Source organism: Nyctereutes procyonoides, unplaced genomic scaffold (genome assembly GCF_905146905.1).
Source record: "Nyctereutes procyonoides isolate TBG_1078 unplaced genomic scaffold, NYPRO_anot_genome, whole genome shotgun sequence".
Taxonomy (NCBI): Eukaryota; Metazoa; Chordata; class Mammalia; order Carnivora; family Canidae; genus Nyctereutes; species Nyctereutes procyonoides.
The window spans coordinates 2,795,424-2,807,428 of NW_026575029.1; the positions used below are offsets into that span (position 1 = coordinate 2,795,424).

At 39.1% G+C, this 12,005-nt stretch overlaps 1 protein-coding gene across 4 annotated transcripts in view; it reads left to right on the forward strand.

The window, feature by feature from the left end:
* Positions 1–12,005, forward strand: part of FAT1 (FAT atypical cadherin 1) — a 127,893-nt gene that overhangs the window by 78,490 nt on the left and 37,398 nt on the right. For all 4 annotated transcript variants that reach the window (XM_055315671.1, XM_055315675.1, XM_055315674.1 and 1 more), the window contains exons 4-8: positions 290–351; positions 3,883–4,212; positions 4,560–4,770; positions 6,957–7,096; positions 11,621–11,896. In XM_055315671.1, coding sequence (XP_055171646.1) covers positions 290–351; positions 3,883–4,212; positions 4,560–4,770; positions 6,957–7,096; positions 11,621–11,896 — 1,019 coding nt within the window. The remainder of the gene's footprint in view (positions 1–289; positions 352–3,882; positions 4,213–4,559; positions 4,771–6,956; positions 7,097–11,620; positions 11,897–12,005) is intronic.

Consider the following 12,005-nt stretch of genomic DNA (forward strand, 5'->3'; position numbering starts at 1 on the left):
GATAACGTCATCTTACTTTTGAAAATCTCTTCTGACAAAATGTTTATTCAAACCGTTAAAAAAAGTCACTGATGTGAGTTTTGCCACTTTCTTCATCCTTCATCTACTGTGTTTAAGAATCATTAAAATGAGAAAGTACGTTGTGTGTAAATAATTGGACCTGGATTATCACTTTACCCCCCTTCAGAACCCAGAGATTTGCTCAGACTTTTACACTCAGTGTGGTTTCAATTATGAGATATTGTAAGGATTTATTTGTAAGGATTAATGAACTGTTACCATTTTCTAGGTCTTATCACAACGACGTCAAGGAAACTGGACCGAGAGCAGCAAGATGAACATATATTAGAAGTAAGCAATTTTTGAACTATTTAAAAAATAATATAAATATAAGGAAAGAGCATTCTTGTTCACATTAACTAGTATTCATAACTCTAATGATTTAGTTATATTAGCTTCTGGTCATGATTAAAAACCAAAATAAAGGGGAAAGAAAACATCAGCAAGTATAGGTCACGTCCCCTTAAATCCCTTTCTATCCCCAGAACACAAGACCACTGTTTTAGTTATTTATTTAAAAGGTTTTATTTATTTATTCATGAGAGACAGAGATAGAGAGAGGCAGAGGGAGAAGCAGGCTCCATGCAGGGAGTCTGATGTGGGACTTGATCCCGGGTCTTCAGGATCAGGCTCTGGGCTGAAGGCGGCACTAAACCACTGAGCCACCCAGGCTGCCCAAGACCATTGTTTTAAATTCTGTGTTAATTTTTTGTGCTCACATCCAGAGCAGACAAACTGAGAACAAAATCATTTAAATAAATTTATTTATTTAATTTATTAAATAAATTATTTAAATTTTCTTTTCATTTACATAAGGGAAACTTTGCTGTATGTCTTTCTTTTCCTGTTTTTTTTTTGTATTTATTTTTTAAATTTAAATTCAGTTAATTAAATGTAATGTATTATTAGTTTCATAGGTAGAGATCAGTGATTCAACACTCCCATATGATACCCAGTGCTCTTTACATCATGCCCCCTCCCTCGTGTCATCGCCCAGTTATCCCATTCCTCCCCCGCTCCCCCCATACTGTATTTCTCCATTTTTTTCCTCAGTATTCTGTTTTTAGGATATTTTTGTAATAGATCTAGTTCAACTATAATTTTTAGTTTCCATCATCGTTCTTAAATAATTGCGTTGTTTTTGCATTTTAAACTGAATTGTAGAAAGTTTGTGCTTTTGAAACATTTTCGAAAATAGAACGTTAAAGACTGACATGCACTTTTCTTAGATGGTCTCTTCCCATAGGCTTCTCATTTTCACGGCTAGTTTAAAATGCCTTTCTAGTCCCTGAAAGGAGAAACACAGCCTGTTGCCTCCTGGCATGCTGGTGGACCAGAGGCAGGGTGTGTGGGTGGGGATGGGAGTCACATGGAGGAGGAAGGTAGAGTGTCGTATGGGGGTCAGGCCTGATGTGATTGCTGCGTGTGGGGCCTACAAGCCAGGAAGAGGCTGAGGAGAGGCAGCCTCATGGAGAGGGAAACTGAGTAGGGCAGACACAGAACCTCTGTGGACTTTTCTCTGCCACATGTGGAAGGCCAGTGTTAGTCACTGGAGCCAGAAGAGACCACATGCTTGTTGAGTTGTGACTCACCTGCATGAGTCTTCCATTCTACTCTGGGTACTTGAGAAAGTCCTAAACTGTGGTTTATTATTATTTTTATTAGCATTTAGTTCTTTCTTTGTGTGCCTTTGCTGTTCATAATGCTTCCTGCTTCATTTCATTTTCATCATTGGTCGCACTTCTAACTTTGTCAATTAAATATTTACTTTTATAGCTCTGTAGTGTGTGCACATGAGTATCATGTCTAGAAAAGGTGGTTTCACAGCCACTGTTAGAACTAGTAATTGCCTTTTTTTTTTAAAGTTTTATTTCTTTATTTTGAGAGAGAGCATGTACAAGCAGTGGGGGTGGGCAGAGGCAGAAGGGGAATCTCAAGCCCACTCCATGCTGAGCCCTGAGCCCAACGTGAGGCTCAATCCCAGGACCCTGAGGTCATGACCTGAGCCAAAACCAGGAGTCTGACGCTTAACTGACTGAGCTACCCGGGTGCCCCTGTAGTTAATAGTTTCTTCATGTGTTACATCCGAGTGTTAGTCATAGGTCGTGAAGTTCCCTTGAATTTTCTTTCTGATAGAGCAGAGTTTAGAATTTTGATCTGGTCACTACATTGTTCGACAGAAGGGAGAATACAGTTCCCAAAAAAGGGAAATGGGGGCATGCCCTCCAGAGCAGCGGGTCAGAGGCATTGGCATCTCCCTATGGCCCATACCCTGGTTAGAGCTGCACAGGTGTCCAGTTGTGTGCCTCACTCCAGAGCCACCTTTTCACGGTCAACATCCAAGGCTGGTTGGGAGCAAGTAGAAGATACTCAGGACTTTGAAGATAATATTAAGATGTTAATGGGAAATATGACTTTGTAATAGTTTGTTTTCATACCTTGTATGTTTTTTGTAGTCCTTTGTGGTGGTGTAGTTGAGGGCCAATGCTGGCATTGATTTGTCTTTAAAGGAGAGTTTTTTTTTCCATTCCTGTGTTAAAAGCTGTGTTACTGGCTACCGGTTATTGAACCCAGCCTTAAGAACGCTTTGGTGAGGATTACCACAAAATATAGTGCTCGCTTCTATTTCTCTTTAATTTTCTCTCTTTTCCCTAAAGATCATAGGAAAAATGATCAAAAGGAAATGTTTTGAGAGAGTAAAATTAAACAGTAATTGTAGATTTTGTTTTATTTTGAGAGTGTGGGAAGGTGAATCATGTGCTTTAAGCAACTACTTAAATATTCTTGGCAGGTACCGTCGGGAATCTATTCACACTTCTATAAGCAACAGGATTTACACTCCCCAAACTTTAAAAAAAAAATAGTTCCACAGAAAACTTCAGTATAATTTAATATTTTTGGTATTTCAGTCATTCATTTTGGAGGATGTGGTCAGAGAAAAATAGCTATTCCTCAAGTTGTGGTCTTGAATGTCCACACCAGAGTAAAAGTGGGCATTTGATTTGGGGGGAAACTCTGCATATGGAAGCATTCACCATCACCACTACAGTCCTGAAGGCTTGGGTTTTTATTCCTAAATTCAATACATGAATAATTAGAATGACACTTACTTTACATTTCTTTTACTGAAAATCTTATTTAGTAAGTGGGTCTGAAATGAAAATTCTTATATCCGTATTAACCGTGGAGAACTTCTCTGTACAAGAAGAGAATCCAACAAAACAAAATGGTGACAGCTATTATTAAAAGGCATGCTACTTCACATATATTTTGAACTGATGATCTACCTGACATTAATGTAGAGGCCTAAAAACGAAAGTTTTTAATGCAGTATCTGGAGATTTGATTTTTTTTTTTTTAGTGTATAGAGTGTACAATGTTCTTCAGAGGACTCTATTTAAAAGCCAAACCTTCATGCATCTCTTCTTGGCTTAAAAATAAGTTGTTTTTGATAGCTTGCCATCTTGGCGACATTTGTGTCATAGCTGCAGTTGAGTAGGGAGAGGTGGCGTGGTGAGGGGAGAGCCAGGGCTCAGCACTGCCTCTTTCTTGGCCCTCTCCTCGCTCCCCCCAGTCCCTGTCTAGAATGGGACATGGCATAGTCTCAAGGCTGTTGTCAGAAGGAGAGGAGATGGTATGCTGTGAGCCTTACAGGTCTGTGCAAATGCGGTGTATCATTAGTTAGGACGAAGGTAGTCCCTTTTTAAATAGTTATTTTATTCTATTTTATTTCATTTATTTCATTTCATTTCATGTATTTTATTTTATTTTAAATAGTTCTATTTTAAAAACATCTGTTGATCTGTTACCTTTCAAAAACAGGTTACTGTGACAGACAACGGTAGCCCCCCCAAATCCACCATTGCCAGAGTAATTGTGAAAATCCTTGATGAAAATGACAACAAACCTCAGTTCCTACAAAAGTTCTACAAAATCAGGCTCCCAGAGCGGGAAAGACCAGAACGAGAAAGGAATGCCAAGCGCGAGCCCATCTATCGTGTTATAGCTACAGACAAAGATGACGGTCCCAATGCAGAGATCTCTTACAGCATTGAAGACGGAAACGAGCACGGCAAATTTTTTATTGAGCCAAAAACCGGAGTGGTTTCATCCAAGAAGTTTTCTGGAGCTGGAGAATATGATATTCTTTCAGTGAGTTAAGATCTAGTCTTTGAATTTCTTATGTACTTGGACTATTAATCTGGTCTAATATCCCCTCTCTTAAAACTTTCTCTTCAATAAGTAGCCTCGTTGTTGACCTAACATTGGGACATGTGGCTTTGGTTTTCTCTTCTCAGCTGTCACTCCAGTGACTATGTTTGTTGAGTGTGGCATGAAGAGGTTGCTCTTTTTAATCAAACCTTAAACATGGGGAAAATACGGATACAGATACTAAGTGCTTGAAATTGGCTCAGTTTAAGACCACACTGATCTGTGTTTCAGTCATAGGATGTAACTTCTAATTTGCTCCCTTCATCCCCTCTGCTTGTATTTTATAGATTAAGGCAGTTGATAATGGTCGCCCCCAAAAGTCATCAACCACTCGACTCCATATTGAGTGGATCTCCAAACCCAAGCCATCAGTGGAACCGATTTCATTTGAAGAACCATTTTTCACCTTTACTGTCATGGAAAGTGATCCAGTGGCTCACATGATTGGAGTGATAACTGTTGAGCCTCCTGGCACGCCTCTTTGGTTTGACATCATTGGTAAGGATTCCTCAGTTTTCATTGTCCTTATATAGGTTACACTGAGGAAAACCTGTCTTTGGTTCTCTGATTTCTGTATATGTCTCAGGATTTAAATTTGGGAGTAAGACCTAGAACTGGGGAATTTGTCTTAAATTATCAGTATTTTGATTGCAAAATGTTTTATAATACCCAGGAGGTAATAAAGTTGTTTAAAATAGATGCTGTGTATACACCATATCATTAATGTAAAAATAGGGTTTTCAAAAGGGCATCAAGAAGTTAGAAATCTGAATGTTTTGGTCCTAAAGCACAACTTCTTAATTTTCCTTCTTTATGTATAACATACGGCACATTGCTATTTTTACTGAATGTGGTTTGAATGCTTAAAATAACTGTGTGACTGTCACATGTCAGTATTTTATAGGGAATAATCTTACAGATTTTAATTGTGTAACTTAAAAATGACGGTGCCAACTGGCCTTTTTAGTTTTATTTACCACATTTTGGGAATGTGGGAAGCAGAGTCCCTGAGACTAGTTTACCCTATAATAAAGATTAAATGCCTAAATCACTTTTTCATTTTTCTTTTCCATTTAATTGAGTTTAGACACAGAATGTCATACTTTAACACATTTAAAAAAGAAAATGCACTTTAGACTTTGACATCTTATTTTTTTTAAATCCTCTTCACATTATTTTAATCATGAGGCTATTGAAAAGCCTAAGTACGTATTGTGATTCATCCCCAGTCGGTCCTTCGTATCCCCTTCCCCTCTTGCACCCGTTGGCCACCCTCGCCCCACGTGCTGTGTCAGCGTTTGAAGGGGATTGGACGTGGGCTGCCAGGGTCCCGGGGGTAAGTGGCCCGGGCTTTACCGCTTCCCACGCCAGACAGTGAGGCTCTTTCCCACTTTGGGTCATTGTACAAAATTGTCTAGGTCATCATCTATGATGAAACCATTACTTCCGTTCTAAAGAAAAGATGATTTGCACAATGAACTATACACTCCAAATAGTGTGTTTGCATTCTGATAACTGCTGTCACGTTTCCAGACGGGCCAGGCTGCTGTGGTGCAGCGTGTAACTCCGTGTAACACTGCCTGCCTCGGGGACTGGTTTGATTGACCGCTCTTCCTTGTTCTCTGCTTGCTTTCCATGCTTGCTCGCTTCCTCTGTGGCTGTGCCAGGAGACACGCTTGCTAGAGAAGTGTTTTACATCTTTCAGATGACTTGTGACCCGAACTGTACAGCAGAAGGTATCTGCTGAGATCACATAATTTGCCTCAGATTATGAGATCTAAAATGAAAGCATCCGTTTTTAGAACTTTTTTTTTTTTAAATTTCCAGTGACTTTCATTGTCCTTTGTTCTTGTGGTGTGCATGTGGTCACCCCTCCCAGTTGCCAACTTGCTGCCTTCTAGTACATTACGAGGTCGTCCTTAGTTTTAGGTGGAACTGAAGATTTTCTTTTCCATGTGTGGTGTTCTGTGACTTTTTGGCAAGATTTAGTAATAGAACATCATCATGACATTATGAGTTTACTTTCATTCCATTTCACTTCATTGGTAGAAGTATCTCAAGTTCAACGGATTTGAAGAGAGAGCTTTATCTAGAACATAATTGGGAATACATTTGGGTAATGTTAGTAGTACTGAAACTTTTGCTTCATTAAGCTTTGTGTTTGGCCACAATGGGGAAAATTTTGTTTCATGTCTCTAAGAGCGAGGAGTAATTGATGTCAACTGTCACTATTTTAACATTTGTTTTTTAATAGTTAATTTATTATAAGGGCAGTGTGCATCAGGTGTATGTATTTTGAGTAATTAAACATCTAAATGGCTGACTTTGGTTTAGTAAAGGATGTTATATATAGTTACTGGGATATATAAATTAAAGTGTTATTCAGAACCCCCGAAAAAGTGAATTGAAAGTAATTCATTGGCAATATTAGCAGTGTTTTTCTGTCTTCAGAGTTGCTTTCTTTCCTCTCAGTAGGACAGTTAGTAGGTCCCAAATGTGTATTTAGTAGGCGTTATCTTTGTAATGGGCCCTTTTTTTCTTGTTTTTTCAAAATGAAAGCTCCTTGGAATCACCTTGAGCAATGTATCAGAAGTGGTTTTTTTCCTCCCCTGTCATGAAGAATTAGAAAGCCACAAAGAAATGACAGATTTTCATACTTTTCTGTCTGCCCTAACTTCAACTAGGTGGCAACTATGACAGTGACTTTGATGTGGACAAGGGCACCGGGACCATCATTGTTGCCAAACCTCTTGATGCGGAACAGAAATCAAACTATAACCTCACAGTAGAAGCTACAGATGGAACCACCACTATCCTTACACAGGTAAGTGAATCACTAATGATGCATTTGTCGGAGAAGGACTGTTAGGATTTCAGGGTCCACGGGCGGTATGAACGGTTGAGTCTGCCCTCTGAGGCTCCCAGGAAGAGTTACTGTGTCGAGAGAGTTCACGCATAACACACACTGAGGATTTGTATTTCAGGAAGAAAATTAACTGCAAATCTGGATTTAGGTTTGGCCTGTAATTAACTAGTCTTAGAAGTTTTGAAAGAAGGCTTAAAAAAAAACCCACTTTCAATTTTCAAAATCAAAATTTTATACCAATTTCGAACAGTATTAATATAAATGGTATTACTATTGAGGATGAATTGTCCAAGTGATTTTCATTAAAGCTCATTAGAGGCTTAATTATCTTTTAAATCACTTTGAGTTTTTTTTTCCCCTTCTGGCTACCTTAAGGTTGCATAAAATGGCTGATAAAATTGTTCTCCTAATTCCTTTAACATCTTTATTTGTTCCTATCGGGTGATTAAGAGATGGCCAGATTACTGGGATTTCAAATTTCAGTGTTAAAACCCTAAAAATTAAATCTAAATTCTCTTTGATTCTCAGTGTGGGCTGCTTGAGAATTTGTTGAACATTTGTTATATCCCGGGTATTGTTCTAGAAGTTGAATACTGGGAAACAAAATCCTACCCTCATAGAGCTTACCCCCTAGGGTGGTGGAGGCTAATATTTACCCGTAATCTGCTGTGTCCTAAAAGACAAAAGGAAGAAAGTAAGTATTAGAAGATAAAATGCTTCTGAATTCCAGTTTTTTATCTTTAGATGATACTATTTTAAATTTCAAATGAAACAGATCATCTGTTAAATCATTTAGTTGCATTGAAGAATAAAAGTCTGTGATATCTTTTTAATTAATAAATAAGTAGATGATTCAGAACCAGTTTTGAGAAGACCTTATTCCTTTCTCACACTTGTGATTCTTAGTGTATTTAAAATTGACATATGTTACCATGCTTTGGGGTCATTTTGAGATTGTCACGTACAAGTTTTAGTGCAGTATTAAATTTTCATTTTTGTTGGGAACTGTTCTCATTATAGAAGTTAGACTTTAGAACATGAAAATGAGAATAAAAACATCAAGAGTTATAATAAATTTAACAGGATAAAATTTGAAAGTTTTAAAGGTATAGCTGTATGTGGACCAGTTCAAATAAATTACTAACCAGAAATATAGCAAAAGGGACTTAATAAGCAGTGGTCCTCTGTGCTGCGCATTCTCATTAATGAAGATGATATATTTACCCATAGCATTTATTGCTTATCACTAAATGAATCAGTAGCACTGTTTCCCTTGCCCAGTAATTGTAGTTTTAGCTAGTACAGTTAAAAGCTTAGTATGAAATGTGGTAGTCAAATGTCATTGACTAAAATTTCCTGAAAAAAACCCAGGAAATAGACTACAGTCTTTCCAGGAACACAGAATATCTTAAGTTTTAGTGCTTCATTTATACTTCTGTAACTTATTTTGAGTCATTTTCAGAGGGTCTTGAAGATACTCTGATGAATTGCTGGCTGGGCGGGTCGAGTGAGGATCAGAGAGTGGTTACAAGGCCCAGACTGACCTATGGGACAAAGAGGACAGTCAGTAATTAGGTTTCGATTTCCTTGTGGGTCAGAGAATAGGGAGATAAGAATGTGGATGAGGACAGAGCAGCAAAATACCACCTGAAGAGCAACACAGAGCTAGGAATTGGTTTGATAAAGAACTGGAACACAGGGTAGATTCAGAGATAGGAATTGGTTTGATAAAGAACTGGAACACAGGGTAGATTCCGGTTTGTCGGTAAAACTCAGGAACCAGCAGGGCAGATTTTGCTGCGTGCAGGTCAGTAGCAGCGGATGGCAGATCAGAGGTTGGGGGGGGGGGTGGCGGGGAGGGCGCTGTGGGGTTAAGCCTTGGTGCATCATCAGCAGAGCTGGGCGATGGGGCAGGAGGGGGCGTCCCAGTGTAATCCCTTGTGCTCTGTAGAAAAAGCGCTGCTCCTTGCTTTCCTGGCCTGCCGTTTTCCGCTTAGGATGCTGACCAGTATTACTGTGAGTCACTTTGCTTTTTCTGGTATCTCAGGGTAGCTTAGCAAATACAGTTAAGGCTTCTTCTTTCTTTGAAACCGTTTTGCTTTCCTTTTTCCCTTTGGTTTCTCGAGGATCAACAGTACGTGCAGGTCGATTGGTTTGAACCTTGGCTCTGCCTCTTACCCTGTCTGTGGGCAAGTGGCTGTAACCCTCTGTGTACCCTTTTTCTCATCAGGAAATTGGTCATAGTGATTTTATCCTCAGGGCACTCTGCAGGGTAAATGAGGTAGCACATGGGATGCTTGCATCGAAAGCCCATGGAGTCCGTTGTCCGTGCATGCTCACAGACCATTCGCTCTTGCACATCGGCACTGGTTTGGACTCCCTGCTTGACACCTCAGTCCCCTCCCTGTCTCCATCCTCTGTCCCTGCAGTTCACCCGCTTGCCACTGCCAGAGTGGGCCTGCGTGGTTGGGAAGAGGCCGCAAAGGTGAACTTCCTCTGACAGGTAGTTCAGTGCATCCAGGATATAATAGTTCTCCAGCCTCTGCTTCGGAGTCAAGGTTCTGCGTACTAGATGCCACCTTCTCCTTACCCCCCACCCATCCCTTAGTTCCATGTCCTTCTCACCAGTCTCCAAGAGAGAGGGTGTTTGATGTGGCTTCTTGCCGTCATGTCTTTGACCAAGGTCCTCACCTCTTCCCCGTATACATTGATCTGCCAACCTAAGACCTATGCAGGCAAAGCCTTATCTCTTCCTTAAAAGCTTTCAGAATGTTCCACACCATCTCTGGACTCGTAAAAACTTACTTGATAATTTACTTGATAATATGTAGAACCTCATTGTGCTTCGTATGTGTAAGACCTCGCCTGCCGAGGTTAAAAACTTCCTGAGGGCAGGCAGGGGCTGTAACACATTTGTTTGCACCCCAGTAATGTGTAGGTATGTGCTGAGTGTATAGGGGCCCTATGAATGTGTTTCACAAGAATTGCCATATCAAAATTGGTTGTTTTTACCCTGGTTGCTCCTATTTAGTCATGATTAATTGACTTTAGAGCAGGATTAAAGTACTTCTGCCCAATACTCCCTCCATTAGAAAAGTAATATGTAAATTTATAGTGGAAATGAATATATAATTATTTAACTTAGAGAAATTATAAAACCATCTCTTCTGAATCATCATTGACCTTAAGAAATGGTCTGTAGTTTCAAATGTTTATGTGACTTTCACATAAAACCTTTCTGTGGTTTAGGGAATGCATTTAGTATGTATATGAAGTTTAGTGTTACAAATCCATCACTGATGTTGTAGTGTTTGATAAGAACACTGGTATAGTCTTCATGGAAAGATCTGTAGTTCATATGCCAGCACCAGTGTGGTTAATAGCTTAACCTATGCATTCCTGGGACTTTGGCCTCCTGTACTGTTTGGACTGGTGAACCTTTTTATTCCACACATGCCAAAGAAGCTCAGATTTCTTGTTTATAACTATAAACCATCTTTATAATCGGTAGTGATTTCCACCATGCCTTATCCACACACATCTTTTCAATCTGAAAATTAATCCTTTTACTGTTGAAGTAAAACAAATACTTTTAATTCATCTTAAGACTGAGTTTTTTTAAGATACTGGCTTTTTCTTCCCTCTTTATTTTATGTTGACATTTAAGAGAGCTTATCTTTTTTTTTTTAATTTTTATTTATTTATTTATTTATGATAGGCACACAGTGAGAGAGAGAGAGAGGCAGAGACATAGGCAGAGGAGAAGCAGGCTCCATGCACCGGAGCCTGATGTGGATTCGATCCGGGTCTCCAGGATCGCGCCCTGGGCCAAAGGCAGGCGCCAAACCGCTGCGCCACCCAGGATCCCCGAGAGCTTATCTTTTTAAGTGTACTTAAATTACTTCTAGGAAATGAATGTGTTTACTATTTATATGTAGGTTTTATGATCACAAAAATGTAATAGAGATTTTAAAGCACATTTCTAATTTATCAGTAGGAATTTGGAGTCTCAAAGATTAGAACAAGAAATTGAAATACAGTATTTATCTACTACCATACTCCCCTCGCTAGCTTGGTCGTTGCAGATTCAGATCTGACATAGGAAATTATCTTCTGTAAATCCTGCTCAGGTAGTCTCTCTTATTACCCGAGTACTCTAGAATCTCTCTGCTGTGGAGACCTGAGAGAAATTAAGTGTACAGTCAGAAGGAAGTGTGGGAAAGATGTCACATATCTCCAAAGTGAGTTTCAGGAATTTAGAAAGGTCTTCATTATCTTACTCTTGGTCAATAGATCAATGGAAAATTAAAAAAATATATTTTATTCTAGATTTTTGCTGCTTTTATTTCTCATTTTGTGTTTCATTGTGCTAAAAAATAATCAGTTTTCACTGCGCATCTCATTTTCCCCCCTTGGTTCTGTAAATATTAAAATATCATAATTAAAGATATTACTGTAATGTGAGTCATTTTGTCATTCTAGGTATTCATCCAAGTAATAGATACAAATGACCATCGTCCTCAGTTTTCTGCATCAAAATATGAAGTTGTTATTCCTGAAGACACAATCCCAGAAACAGAAATTTTGCAAATCAGTGCTGTGGATAAGGATGAGAAAAACAAGTTAATCTATACTCTGCAGAGCAGCAGCGATCCATTGAGTCTCAAGAAATTTCGTCTTGATCCTGCCACAGGCTCTCTTTCTACTTCTGAAACACTTGATCATGAAGCCACCCACCAGCATGTTCTTACGGTCATGGTACGGTTCTCTACCCCTTTGGCTGCCATTTGGTTCCTAAGGGGTTCCATATGTTTGAGAGGATTTTTAACAAACTATAGGGAAACTCCAACAGTATTGATAACCTACT